The 15,284-nt window shown below is 39.1% G+C and overlaps 1 protein-coding gene across 2 annotated transcripts in view; it reads right to left on the bottom strand.

The window, feature by feature from the left end:
* The window catches only part of ap5z1 (adaptor related protein complex 5 subunit zeta 1), a 16,479-nt gene extending 1,195 nt beyond the window's left edge, over positions 1–15,284 (bottom strand). The window contains exons 1-16 of one of the 2 annotated variants that reach the window (XM_077540172.1): positions 15,125–15,284; positions 14,845–14,982; positions 13,113–13,293; positions 11,147–11,297; positions 10,945–11,057; positions 10,695–10,866; positions 10,131–10,178; positions 8,585–8,725; positions 8,338–8,375; positions 7,940–8,102; positions 5,448–5,626; positions 5,228–5,370; positions 5,002–5,120; positions 4,757–4,884; positions 2,291–2,388; positions 2,072–2,204 (exon numbers count right to left, since the gene is read on the bottom strand). In XM_077540172.1, the coding sequence (XP_077396298.1) occupies positions 2,072–2,204; positions 2,291–2,388; positions 4,757–4,884; positions 5,002–5,120; positions 5,228–5,370; positions 5,448–5,626; positions 7,940–8,102; positions 8,338–8,375; positions 8,585–8,725; positions 10,131–10,178; positions 10,695–10,866; positions 10,945–11,057; positions 11,147–11,297; positions 13,113–13,293; positions 14,845–14,982; positions 15,125–15,174 (1,995 nt within the window). In that variant the 5' untranslated portion in view covers positions 15,175–15,284. The remainder of the gene's footprint in view (positions 1–2,071; positions 2,205–2,290; positions 2,389–4,756; positions 4,885–5,001; positions 5,121–5,227; positions 5,371–5,447; positions 5,627–7,939; positions 8,103–8,337; positions 8,376–8,584; positions 8,726–10,130; positions 10,179–10,694; positions 10,867–10,944; positions 11,058–11,146; positions 11,298–13,112; positions 13,294–14,844; positions 14,983–15,124) is intronic. The other variant, XM_077540181.1, reaches the window with a different exon arrangement.

Genomic DNA, 15,284 nt, shown 5'->3' with positions numbered 1-15,284 from the left:
CTTTGCAGCTAGAATGGCTTCCACTCTTCTGTGAACACTTTCTACAAAAATTTGGAATGTGAATCCTGTTTTCCGGTTCTTCCCAACGACATTTGATGGGGTTGAGGTCAAGGCTCTTAAGTTGTTCTATACTAAATTAATCCAAACATGACTTTATAGACCTGATTTATGCATTGCAGTGACCGCTGTTTGGTACATGCAGCCAGCACTACTGACTCGAAACTCCCTGGGCAGATTAGATTGAAATGTCAACACGTAGAGGATGAAATCTGATTGGACAAAAAAAAAAATAATAATAAATAAAACCCCAATATCCACAAACGAATTGATTCTTGGGAATTAATCAATACAATTTAATGGAACAAAAAAAATAATAACACTTAGGTTGTAAATCTAGATTAGTGCTTCTGATCATGTTTAGGACAGCACAGAAGGCCATGCTAGCCCCACGGCCCAAACATACACACACACACATACATACACAAAAAGGCCTTCTCTAAACAGTTCCCACGAAGTTGGGACTATAAGAGGAGCCGGTGTGTCGTCATTGTTTATGTTTTGCGCGTTGCATCACTGGAAGAATCGGGAGCTGAGAGGCAAAAAAACGTGTTTTACATGGAGTTCGATGGGTTTTGCACATTTGGAGGAGGATTAAGAGAAGCAGATAGTTAATACTTGTTGTACCATCAATTGTACAGCCTGATAAAAAAGTTTTTTTTAAGGGCATTCCCACCGAAAGAGGCCTGGAAAAGGGAAAGAAATGGCTTTGAGCCGGCCGGGAAGGGATAACTTGACGCTCAAAACCTGGATTCCATCTGAAGCTGACAGGTTTGTGAGGCTCACTTTATTACCAGTAAGTACTTGTGACTATACGCTATTTGGAGAGGATTTAAAAAAATAATTAATCGAGTTTCCGTCATATTATTTTGCAGCCTTATTCAGGTGCTTCAAAGCACGATTGACACCCACCCTGACTTGTTTCTCGTCTTGAAATGGGCTATCTTGGATCGCTAAACCTGAAGGCTGAAGAAAAAGCCATCCAGTGTTACGAACGGGGTATCAAAAGGCAACGAGTATCAGATCCCTATAAATGTGACAAAATGTATATATTTTGTGCCTAGTTTTATACTTGAGTGTCCACATATTGTTCATCTTCTCCAAATAAATATTGTATTCTGCATTTGTGCTTTAGATACCTGCCGGCACTTGTGTACGCAGTAGCTATAGTTGTAAGTCCTAAGGTAACATGTAACATGATGCATGTTTCTCCAAGACTTTATTTGAAAAGAAGAATTGTGTAAGCTCTGATATTCAGTTGTTAAAACTAGATGCAAATTTTCTCATCATCCCACGTCTTATATGGGCTTTCAATTGTTTCGGTTTTGTCACCAATACAGTGTTCTCTCGTTTTCCGCTGGGGTTAGGTTCCAAAAAATACCCGCAATAAATGAAATCTGCGAAGTAGTTAGCTTTATGTTTTACAATTCTTATAAATGTTTTAAGGCTCTAAAATCCCCGACCGCACAATTTATACACTTTTCTCATTGAGGCATTTACATGTTCTCACATTTCTCTCTTGTTCAAACATTGATAATGTTCAAAACTTCATAAATTTTATAAAATGGGTATATTACTGCAAAAAAATATGCAAAATTGCACTTAAAAAAAAAATCCACGATACAGCGAGACCGCGAAAAGTGAACCGCGTTATAGCGAGGGAAGACTGTACATACATTAAGCTTCTTCGTAAACCTCCTCTGCCCTTCGGCCGCTAAAGTGCTTAAATAGCGACAATTTCGCCCGCTAACTTTATTCCTGTATGCTGTGTCTATACAGCCAGCCATGTTTTCTGCCCCTCAGTCACCACGCATGAGCTAAAAATTGTCAACAACGGATCCTCCTATAGAATGGTTCAGAATGTTGTGTTAAGATGATAAATCAAGGCTTAAGCGGTATGGTTGAAACCCCTGACAATTACTTCAGAGTAACACCTCAACATTTAACTCTATATAGTTAACTTGGAACTGCAGTATCAGGATAAAACTATCATGATCCATTTCATTCTTCTTACCACATGTGTGTAGATTTCCTGTTTGCTGTAAACATTGGACGTTGCTCCAGCGAACTCCAGCAGCTCGTGGGATTGGTCAATGACCAAAGAGGGGTGGAGTTTGCACATTTGCAGCAGCTGACAGCTGAACACCCTGCAGAGAGAATGTGCGCATGGTGAAACATACAAATTTCCATGACAAATAGTGGATGAGCACTTAATTTGCGTGTTGAGGTGTACCTATGTATCTCTGTGATGTATTTGGGAATGTTGAGGAGGAGGCTGCTTCTCTCCAGTAGCACCAAAAGTATTTGGCCTAAAAGAGTCTTGTCGGCCATCTAGAAAAGAAAAGGGGGAAGAAAAAAAAAAGACATTTGTGATCATATACTTTTTACCTGGTTAAGTAACCTGACATTTAAATAACCTAGAAAATAGACAAGTAATGTTACTATTAGTGTTAATTTCATCAACGAAAACTAAACACAAATAATTTCGTCAACATACATTTTTCACCGGACTAAAACTTGACTATACTCGACTAAAACCGTCATTAATAAACAATAACTGGGAATAAATCAGCAACTAATAAAGACGAGACGAAAATGTATTTCCCTTAATAAAAACTGGACTAAAATCTATGGCTGCGATTGGTTGGCAACCAGTCCAGGGTGTCCCCCGCCTACTGCCCAGAGCCAGCTGAGATAGGCGCCAGCAGCCCCCGCGACCCTTGTGAGGAATAAGCGGTCAAGAAAATGGATGGATGGATAAAATCTATGGATATTTCAGTTCATGAACAAAAACGAGACGAAAATTATATGATTTTGTAAAATCAAAGTCTCTGCTAATCTGTTACTGTCACATTGTGATGTGACACAACCCCTTTCAAATCTGCAGCTAGTGAGTGCAACATGCACAAACATGGGACAGACAGACAGACGGTGAAAAGAAGGTTAAAAAAAAGTTAATTATAGCTATAACACAGTATTAATCCAACGGCTATAACGTTCCAACAACAATGTTAATCCGACTGCTAACTAATGCTGGCTAATTTACTAGCTCGTAGCATTGAGCCATGGTAGCAACTTGTTGATTAGGGGTGGGGAAAAAAATTGATATCGCAATATATTGTTGCACTCTCTGTTGCAATAAATTATTGATACACTGACAGTAGATATCGATGTCATGTGTCCAGTTGTGCAGTGTTATGTTATAAATGTTTATGCACTTTAATTAGTTTCACTTTACAATGTTTTTAGTTAAAAACCTAAGAGGCAGTGAGGCACAATGCAGAACTTTGTACATTGTACAAGTTTTGGCATTAAATAAATGCATAATTAGACATTTTCCTTTTTATGCGCATTTGTTGGCTTTTTCAGTCACATATCGTGATACATTGCTAATTTTTTTTGTTGACAATATATAAAAAATCGTAGATATGGTGTATCGTGATATTATCGATATCGTGAGTCAAATATCGTCACAGTATCGAATCGTGGTTTACCCGTATCATTCCACCCCTATTGTTGATATGACTGTAATTGTGTCAAGTTGTTTTTCATCAAAAAGATGAGAAAAAAATTATATGTGAAATAGTTTTAGATCTGCAATGTTCTACTTAATCTGCTGACAAATAAATAAATAAATAAATAATACATGGGTTACATGATTGTCCTGATGAAAACATCAACATATTTTGTTGACTAAAACTAGATAAATACAATTGTTTTCTTGGGACAAAAAAAAAAAAAAAAGACAAATGCTAGATTTATAGTTGACTAAAAATGGATGAGGTTAACTAACTATGATAAAAACTAACAAGCGTGATTGAAACTGGACTAAAACAGACTAAATTTAAAAATGGCGGAGACTACTCCCTTAACATTCAAAACGTTGTAGAGCCTTGGACAGTGATTCCCAACCACTGTGGCACAGGAAAGTCCATCCATCCATCCATCCATCCATCCATTTTCTTGACCGCTTCTTCCTCACAAGGGTCGCGGGGGGTGCTGGAGCCTATCTCAGCTGGCTTTGGGCAGTAGGCGGGGGACACACCGGAGAGGTTGCCAGCCAATCGCAGGGCACACAGAGACGAACAACAATCCATGCATACACTCACACCTAGGGACAATTCGGAGCGCCCAATTAACCTGCCATGCTTGTCTTTGGAATGTGGGAGGAGACCGTAGTACCCGGAGAAGACCTACGCAGACACGGGGAGAACATGCAAACTCCACCCAGGAAGGCCGGAGCCCGGATTCGAACCCGAGTCCTCAGAGCTGTGAGGCGGACGTGCTAACCACTCATTCCACCGTGCCGCCTGCACATGAAAGTGACCAATTTAATTAAACTTGACGGCAAATGATGTATTCCTATGGTGACAATTGCATGGTCTTCCACTACGTGGTGGAAGGTGCAAAAGTCGTGTATCCAACTTTCAGAGTGGCTGCCCTAAAAACCAAAAAACAAAACAAAACAAAACAAAAAAAACAAAAAACAAAAAACAGCAGTCAGCTCTTGAAGATCTCTCGGCCTTTTTTGTGTGACTTTATCACCTTCACATTTTACACTGAGCAAGTAAATGTGTGAGTAAAGATAAAATTATTATTTCAGTAAATGTATACTTTTTGGAATTTTTTTTTTTTTTTAGATGGCGTGTCGTAATTATTTTTGTCATATAAAATATGATACAATATTTGTTTTCCTCACTGTGATGACTGTGTTGAAGAAAATATGCAGCAAAATCGGGACAGTCTGGGCGCACTGAACGACTCTTGGCCAATCGGCAGCCTCGGATAACAGTTCAAGGAGCGTGCTCAGTCGGTCAATTGTGTCGCCTGTGGAATACAACACCAGTGCAGTTGTGTTAGCAAACAGATTGTCGGACGTAGCCACAATTGTGTTGTCAACACTCACGCCCCATCCATAATATTTTAGGTAAAAACATTGCTCACCTGTGCCTGCTTCACCTCGAAGTAGGAAGAGGAACAACCCTCGGAAAGATGGATTTCGGAATGCATCCATTGACGCGAGGCTGCGCCCTCCCGAATCAGAAATGGGCAGACACATTGACCTGCAACATACATATACACAAAGTTGGGGGGGACCCACTTGCCATATCACACCCCTGAGTACATATTCTACCCAAATTTGGCAAATCTTCATCTGCCAAAGATGCACCTGAGTTGCAAGAACAGAGTAGCAGAAATACAGGGGAGGTCCAACAAAGTGTGCAGCAGCTCCAGTGCAGTACCCGATGTCACCATAGATGGTAGCAGATCAACAAAGTCATCAATCACTGCAGGGCTGTCCCACGCTAGAAACTGCAAACACGCAACACATATTCTGACAATGAAGTTTGTATGAACACAGTATACCTCGCCCATTTTTTTTTGTTTACCTTGAGCAGGTTTGGAAAGTAGCATTTGTACTGGGGAACTCGGAGTTGCACGGTCTCGAGATTTAGTCGCAAGAAGCGCAGAAGCTCGTGTGCCAGGAACGGGTCGTTAAAGAGCTCGGCAGGGAACCGACCAAAGACAAGGTTCCATACGCAGTCACAGTCTACGGCAGCCATTTCGCCTAAATATAACAATAAAAGACTTTTAATTCATGTTTGTGTTTAGGTACTCATATAGTAATCACAAAAGGTTGGGGACTTTCAGCTTTTGGGATTAGTTCATGGGCTTTTACTTATCTAGTGCTTTTCTAACTTGGGTACAAAAAGTGTGTTAAACATTTCTCCTCATTTTAACTATGATGCAGCATCAGGAGTAAATGAGGATTCAGTATCTTGCTCATGGACACTTTCACATGGTCACAACAAGGGATTGAGGAACTTAATTTAAACTTTTGAACGCATGTCCAAATGCACAGCAACTATTTGATCCATGAATGGACCAATAAATTTATAAGGACATCCACCTCAATTTGGATGAGTGGTGAGCACGTCTGCCTCCCAGTTCTGAGGACTCCGGTTCGAGTCCAGGCTCCGGCCTTCCTGGGTGGAGTTTGCATGTTCTCCCCGTCCCCGCGTGGGTCTTCTCCGGGTACTCCGGTCTCCTCCCACATTCCAAAGACATGCATGGCAGGTTGATTGGGCGCTCCAAATTGTCCCTAGGTGTGCTTGTGAGTGTGGATGGTTGTTTGTCTCTGTGTGCCCTGGGATTGGCTGGCAACCAGTTCAGGGTGTCCCCCGCCTACTGCCCAGAGGCTGAGATAGGCAAAGATAGGCTCCAGCACCCCCTGCGGCCCTTGTGAGGAATAAGCGGTCAAGAAAATGGATGCATGGATGGATCCACCTCAATTCCAATTGTTAGGTGTCGTCTTGGTGTCCAGATGTCAAAATGTGAATGATATCACGAAGAGGACTGTTTCAATAACAGTTCTATTTGTACCAGAAAATGTATTGGTCCAGTCATGGACTGACTTTGCCATTAAGGTACTTTAAGGAGCCATTAAGGAGAAACGCAAGTGCAAAGGTACTAATTAAAACACATAAATTAAACAAACAAACAAATTGTTTATTTTATTAATTAAAAAAATAATTAAATATAAATAAATTACATTAAAAAACAAATTAATTTATTTAAAAAAAAATTACATGACTTAACGCAAGTTTCCTTTATGGCAAGCCACATTCCATTTTTGTTGTTGCATGGAAGACTATCAGCTAATCCACACACTGCAGAGTTACCGGTAGTTGTTTTGGTACTCTTCGCTTTGGTAATGGAAAATGTAAAAATAGATTACCAAAAGGAACTGAACCTGTTGACTAAACTAACAGATAAGAATATACAGTGTTCCCTTGTTTATTGCAGGTGTTACATTCAAAAACTGCCCGTGATAATAGAAATCCGCGTTAATTAAAAAAAAAAAAAAAAAAAAAAAAAAAAAAAAGTCATTATATATAATTTTTAGTTTAGATGTTTTTTCGTTTTGGTATCATTTTTACTTTATTATAAATGCTTTTTCATTCATCATATATGTTGTTTTTTCATTTACATTCATTTTTTTTTCCCATTAAAAGTATTTTTTTTTAATTTACTTATCATCTAGCACAATATGTATTTTTGTTTGTTTGTTATAAATGTTTATTTTATTCATATTATATTTTTTCATGTATTATGTATGTTTTAAGGCTGTAAAACACCTCACCACACACTTCATTCATGCACTTTTCTCCCAGGTATTAATGTTTTCTTATATACTGTATCTCTTATTTAAATACAGTAGACACTCTCAGTGTTCAAAACTTTAAAATAGTAACAATAATAATAAAATAAAATTAAACTAATATCCAAAACATTTATTTGCGAAACAAAAATATAACGGCAATCCATCCATTTTTTTCCGGTTGGTGTGTTTTCTAAAAAATGAAATAAATAAATAAATAATAATAATAACAATAATAATAAGAATTATAATAATAAAAAGACACACGCAACATTAACAACAACAATAAAAGAGCTGTTAGAAATGACACTATGATGTAGATATGAGGCTGAAATCCTTTTTGATTGCGGGAGCTCGGATTGCAGCTCGTGGCCTGCGCCAGCCCGCTGGGTCTATTCGTCTCGCGGACGGACACAAGGCGCGCTGAGCATTCAACAGCACGTCCGATTTGGGGCGGTCAGTCTTAATTTTAATTATGAAGATACGAGGAAAGACACGTAAACCCATTTTGACCGAGACCGCATCGTCGCAAAAAAAATTAAAAAATATAAAAATAAAACACTGGAAAAAAAATCCGTGAAATAGCAAGGCCGCTAAAGATGAACCCGCGATAAACAAGGGAACACTGTATTGGAAAAAAGGAAACTATAGGCTGTGCTATTGTGTAACTACCTGTAGAAGTATGTGCCCATGTGAGCATAATGTTGTGTTTATACGTGCCATGGTTGAGATAGAACTGTGCCACTGGGAGCAGGACTCTGGCAAATGACAAGTCTGAGCTGAGACGACCAAAAAGCGCCTTGATGCACGGGAACACCCGGTAGACAAAGGACGCATCCTCCATGCACACGCAGTCCAGGATACACACTGCTTCCACCAGACACTTAAGGGAGGAAACACATACAATACACTCGTGAAATTTGTTTTACAAAATAGCAGATGCTATTTTACTGTTATATTTCTAGTGACCAACTATTTTAGAAACTAATATTAACATATTCTCTATTTACTGATGCTCTAAAGAACAAATTGGTGCCTTCTAAGTTTCTCGAGCATAACAATCCCATGTAACACTGAAGTGTGAGTGGAAAAGAAAAAGAAAAAGAAATAGCGCTCACAGCTTTCTGCAGATCTGCATCTGTTCTCTTCTGGGCCTCTGAAACAAAGATTGAAAATTATAGGAAGTAACACCAACACATAACTATAGCTACTATCAAAATAAACCACTGATTTCCATTCCATGACACAACGTAGATTTGCAGAGAAGTAGCTAAATCCCACAACAACAACAAAATCTGTGAAGACTGAACACAACAAGCAATTTACATTTTAAAATGCCCAACAACGACAGTGGCACACACATACTGCGATCACTCTGTTCAATCAGGCGCTGGCAGTACTGGAAGGCCTTCTCTCTTAGGCGCTCCTTGGGAGGGAGCAGGCGGCTGGAGGATGATGTGACGGAAACCATGGAAACCACAGAGCCATCAATCTCCGACTTATCATCTGTAAAAAAGAAAGCAGGTCAGAGATCAGAACTTGAGGTGATTACGAATGTCCACACAAGTTCGTTGGAATTAGAAAGTGCAATCCGAAGATGATTTTACAATTACATTAATGGTAAGTAGTGGAGTTTCAAATGATTGAGTTCATTCATTTCATAGGTTACGTGTCACCGAGAAGCAATGGGAACAAGATGGCCACAGGCACATCTCAATATATTTTAAATTTGTGGGAAAACTTCTCTTGATTCAGTAGTTTCACATCTCGATCGTCTACACAGAGTGAAATAATTCATGAATTTGCCTTTTTAGATAGATTACAGCTTGCAGTCAACAAAAACTCAAGACACCATCTAAAAAAAATTGAATATAAAATAAAAAATAAAAAAAATGATTTTGATATAGCCATGAGGTAGAAATTTCACTTCTGAGCTGTATCTTTCTATTCTTTTAACTCATTTGCTCCCAATAACGTCTAAATACGTTTTTTTGTTTTAAGTGTCCCAAAGACGTATTTATACGTTTGTTTAGTTTTTTTTATGCGAGAGCATACAGAAGGCTTTGATGCAGCCTCTCAAGTGCAAAGAACGGTTGCAGAAATGGTAGTTATTACACAAACGGCCAGCAGGTGGCAGCAGAGCAAAGGAGATCAACCAGAGCCATCGAGAAAAAAAGCTAAATTACTTAGAATTTTAAATAGATTTGTGAACTGATGAAACTTAGCTCTCATCAAATGCTAATTGCTGCAAAATGGAAACCGATAGAAACATATTTTTTTTGCCTATGAAAGAAGAGACTTTAATCTTTCTTTTGATAGGTTCCATGCTTTTATAGCAATAGAACACAATATTCTGTGGGCCTTGCAAAATCAGTCAAAATCCAGTAAAACAGCCGGGAGCGAACGGGACTGCTTCTGTGAAAATGGCTGGGAGTGAATGAGTTAATGAATCTGTATGTGAATTTCACTTTTTTAATTGAACTCTTCGTTTTAGTTTGCTCAGTTGAACATTCTGTGTGATGTACTGAAAGCTCAAAGAAAAAAGTTCTGCTCATGCTGCAACAACAACAGTAAGTGTGTTGAAACACATTATTATACATAATGCACATCAATACAGATGTGCGGAATTGTACAACATTTTTTTTTTTAATGGGGCTTAAGTAAGTAAAAATGAAAAGAATACAAAATAATTAGATTAGCGAAGGGACTTTCATTAATGTTGATACTCCATCAAAAACAAAAAAAGACAGTGGGAATCTGAAGTTACATGGGAGTGTCAGGTGAGCTCATGCTTAAGTATTAATTATTAGACAAAGAGTCAAAAGCGCAACAGCTTGTAAGAATAGAATTGATTTGGCTTCTTAGATGCACATGCGGAGGAGGGTGTGCGGTGGTCAAACTCACTTCTTACCATTAGAAAATGAGTGAGAGAGGGAGAGACTTAGCTGTAACCTGTTTGCTGAAGATGATAAAAACACAGAGCAGGTCATCTGAAATGGGCACGGTGAAATTATTTCAGGCTTTACTTCCTCCAATTATAACAAGTGATAGTTTGAGGGGACACCGAGGAAGAAAAATGGACTTAGGGTCGTCATTATCGGCTAATTAAAGGCTAAATCTGTGACGTCTCTATTTGTCATTTTGTCTTGCAAAGCAGACTGGAGTAGATCATGACAATGTTGTGCATATCTGTAAATTGAAGCAGAAATCATTTGTCAATCAAATAATTTTGAATCGAAAATCATTTGAACCGAGAATCGAAAATCGATTCTGAATCGAATCGTAGACCCAAAAATCGTAATCGAATCGAATCGTGAGACAGTCAAAGATTCCCAGCCCTAGTTTGTACATATATACTTGTTAAAAAGAACAACACATATAAAACAAATTAAGTAACATAGGAAAATGACACAGGGCATAGTTTGGACACCCCTGACTTCAAGTGAACTGCTTTGAATGAATGTTGACTTCATACCAGTGTCTGCTATTGTGCCAATGGGCACAGAGTGGAATGTAAGGAGCCAATGTCGTAGCATGGAAAAGGAGTAAACATTCATCCACTGGTCTTCAGTGAATCCTTGTCCGACACACAACACTGTAAAGAAATCTCCTGACACCGTCCCATCCAGCTCTGCAATTGGCAGCGGCTAACAGAACACAGATAAACAAAACACATTTGACAAAGTAAGGAAGAGTTACGTTCCTGATATCAGCTAAGTGCATACCTGACGTGACCTGGACCCCGTGAAGAATCCTCCGGAGGAAGCCCCGCCCCCTTGTGTGGTGCTCGCATAGCGTAGCCAATCGACGAGCTTTTTACTTAGGAGGGTCATGTTATCTGAAGGATTCACGTGGAGGAAAACATGACTCATACAACTTGATCAAATGAATTTAGTAAAGCAAACAAATTACTGTTGTGACTGTTACCTTCAGTGAGGCTCTCAGGACTGTGTGTGAGGATGGCGTTGATCATCGGCAGAGTGGATGCAAGCGAGTGAGTCGGCCCTTCTGAGGGCCGGTTCTCCAGGCTGCGGAGGAGCTGAGTGCACAGAGCTGACAGGTCATCTCGGGATTTGGCCTATTTGGAGCAGAATGGACAAAGTTTACTAGTAAGTAAATCTAAAAACCCATCATGTCTACATACAGTGGCAATGTCTCAATGTAATGCCAGGGAAAGCACCTTTGAAGAATATCTGCCAGTAGCATGAATTAATATGAACTCCAAACTAAGAAAAAAAAAATCATTACACTACAAGATTAAAATTATACATTTGAGATAAAATGTGCATATTAGAGGGAAAATAAGAAGGTATATCTTCGAGTTTAAAATTGTAATTCTAAGAGAACAATTTGTATATTTTCGAGATTAAACAAGTCATATGTTTTTGAGATTAAAATCTTGACTTGGCGAGGATATGGTTACATATTTCAGAAAAAGATTTGTTTTTAAAATTAGAAGTTGTATATTTTTGTTTTAATGTTGTCATAATGAAATGAAAATGCGCTATATAAATACAGGATGTATACACATCTTTCCACACAACTCCTTTTCAGTCTACACCTCTGGGCTTGTGTTAATGTGTGGTGGTGATTTTTTCCTAAACCCCCACCCCCCCAGCCTGTATTTTGCCATTTTGTGTTTGTGTTTGTGTTTGTTAACAGCGGGACATTTCTGTGGACAGACAGTTGTTTACCCCTCCAGCCAATCGCAGAGCGGGGGTTGGCGGGGGGCATGTCGCAGACGGGCCTGGCGAATTTGTCGGCTGCATGATGTCACTCCCGTGGCAACTTGACAGCACTCATGGATTTTTTTTCCCCACTCACTCACTCACTCACTCACTCACTCAAGCTTGTGTGAGTGAGTGAAAAAAAAAAATCCGTGTGTGCTGTCAAGTTGCCGCGGGAGTGACATCATGTAGCCGACAAATTCGCCCGGCCCCGTCTGTGACATCCCCCTGTTGACAAAACAAACACAAAATGGCAAAATACAGGCTGGGGGGGTGGGGGTTTAGGAAAAAATCACCACCACACATTAACAGAAGCCTGGAGGTGTAGACTGAGAAGGAGTTCATGTGTATACATCCTGTATTTATATAGTGCATTTTCCTGAGTGAAAATGGAAGACCGTGCCTTTAATGAAGCCAAGCCACCACACAGTTCCCACCATTCTAAACATTTGTTAACTTTGTAAATATAATAAGAAAAATAGCAGCATAAATAAGGAATACAGTAAATTCGGAAGGGGTGTTAGTAATCTATGAAAAATCCGCGATATAGTGAGGTTACACCCAAGATAAACCCCGTAATATTGGAATTTTGGACCCAAAAACATATCTGTTAGACAGTGAATCCGCAATAAGTGAAGCGTGCAGGACCACTGTATATTTTCAAGATGAAGTTATATATTTCTTTAAAATTAAAGTTATCTGACAAGAAAAACTTTTTGACCATGCTTTCCAATTAAAGTTGTAATTTCATAAATACATAAATATACATAAATATTTGTGCATTTTGAGGGAAAAAAAATGTTTTACATTTTGCAGATTAAAGTTAAAATACTACAGAAATAAAAGGTGTATATTTTCACACAAAAAAACTTATCTTACGAGAGTAAAGATATATTTGCAAGAATAATGTCAACTTGCTTTGTTCTTGTTTACTGCAAAACTGATGTTCATGTACAGCACTTTGTATACAGCAACGCCTGTTCTTAAAGCGCTTTATAAATAAAGTTGAGTTGAGTTGAGTTATTTTCTTCACAACAAATGAATTATTGATATCAGTAGTCATTTGTTGCCTGCCTAAGAATGAACAAAGTAAATGATCAGGTTAAACATCAGTATAGGTTTCAAAAATAGAGTGACAGATTCAGCCAAACAAGACATCAGCACACCTGTAAGAGCAGCAGGGCAGCTGCGTGACTGTTGAGTGGACTGTTGCTGTCCTGGCCGTAGTTCTCTGCCTGAACAGCGACGGGGAGCGTCTCTCTGAGCACAGCTGAGCTCAGCACTTGAAGCTGCTCCACAGGGGAAGAGAGGAGCAATAGAAGCCTCTTCTGAAGCTCAGGGGGCAACCTTTGGTGTAGAAAACATAGGCTTCATCAGACACATGCTTAGGCAGGGGTTATCTTGGGAATTTGGAGGACAATGTGCACTTGGATACAAAGGTGAAAAAGTTAGTGTAAGTAGACTTAATCGTGTAAGCAACTCCTGCACTAGTTTTGTGAGTCTTGCTGCATCTATTGAACTTGTGAGTTTCCGCAGATTATCTGATTGCATTCATTCGTAGGATATCAGAATAGCCTCCCGAAGTCGCTACTGGTCGTGATGAGGCGTTTAAGAATATTTCTTGCACTCGGAGGTTTGTCCTGGTTGAGATTTTTAGGGCTTTTAGACTAGCATGAGACAACAACACCATGAATCATTCTTCCATCCAACAATAAACAATTATTTTAATAAGGCCACAGATGGGAAATATATTACTTCCCTGAATCTGTTGCAGTCGGTATCACTGTTTGCTAGTTCATGTCACTGATGGCCCTATTTTTTTTCAACTTAAGGACTACAGGTGTCAAAATTAATCATTTAGCAAATTATTCAACAATTTTAATAATCAGGTAATCGTTAAACTAAAAGGCATTGTTTAACTTAAAATGGTAAAGATCATCCGATTTCAACTCCCCAACAGTATTGACTGTCTGATTTCTGTAGCCCTTCGTGAAAGCAGCTTAAGCCTGGTTCACACATAAAGAGAATCGGGCTGTTTTTGTCCCGATATTGCCCCTTCCCGACCAAGGACGTCAAACAATCTTTTGTTTTATAAGATTATCTTTATATGTGAGATGTGTTAATAGTGGATTTGTCCCGATAATCGGGTCCAAAACCAGTCGGGGCCGACAATCTTAAATAATGAACATGTTCAATATTTACAACAAAAATCTTAACGTCGGCGGGGACTGAATGTAGCCAATCAAGAGGCGCCCTAACTGAAAAAGACGGAAGTGCGCGTATACGAAAACAACAAGCATATCAGAAAGCATGTCCAACCAGAAGCACAAAGTCCGGTGGACCTCTACCATGAAGGACCAGCTCGTCACCATCAAACCAGCATCATTACTTCCAGTTCGTCGCGTTTGTTGTCTTCCATGGTGTGTCTTCTCATTTCCAAGTTCTTTCAGTATTTTTTTTCCCCTTCTGGTTTTGATTAGATCACGTATAATCACGCGAGAGGTTTCTCACGGAGGACTGGAATCTTGACCAGTGTTGAGATGATAATCTTTATGTTTGTGAGGGAGCTGTGATGAGTTTATCTGCGCACCTTACACACAATACGACCAAAGCTGTTAAATGCATGATTTTTTATCTTTATGTGTGGCATCTGACAAAGATTAAAAAAATCTTTTAAGATTTGAAAAATCCTTATATGTGTACCAGACTTTAGTTTGATTAAATTTTTTGTTTAATCAACGAACAAGACACCAGAAAAGAAATACTCAAGTAATGTAGTTACCAGACAAATCGAACCACTGTACTTAATTACTTCCCACTACTGTTGAAAAATTAAGAGAGTGACTCCGATGTTTTAAAACACAATGAAGACATGGAGTTAGGGATAGTAACGCTTACGTTCGGGTGTACTTGGTGGCAGAGAGGATGAGACGCAGTCTTTCCAAGGAGTCAATAGTCTCGTGACCATGTTCTCTCCCCTGGAGCAACTTGATTAATCTACTGTAAAACTTCTGCAGCTCGGACTCCTGGATCTCCCTGGAAAGTTGAAATCCTCATCAGATATTTAATCAGAAGAAAGGTGTATGCTTCTTCTCTGTAACCAAACTGTGACACCATAACATTCACAAAAAACACATGAATAGTACGTGTGTTGTGAATAGCTGTTACAATGACTTACCTTGCTTGTTTAATTAAGCTTTCGGACCCGTGAGCGTACATATTGGTCATAAACCTGCTAATTATCTACCTAGCTAGATAGCTTCCACCCGCTGCGGAAGATAAATAGTACAGCCCTCATCACGTCCCGACTGAAACATGCCACATTACTTTTCTGTTCC

This window comes from Festucalex cinctus, chromosome 1, assembly GCF_051991245.1.
Source record: "Festucalex cinctus isolate MCC-2025b chromosome 1, RoL_Fcin_1.0, whole genome shotgun sequence".
Taxonomy (NCBI): domain Eukaryota; kingdom Metazoa; phylum Chordata; class Actinopteri; order Syngnathiformes; family Syngnathidae; genus Festucalex; species Festucalex cinctus.
This window is presented reverse-complemented; position numbering and strand designations above follow the sequence as displayed.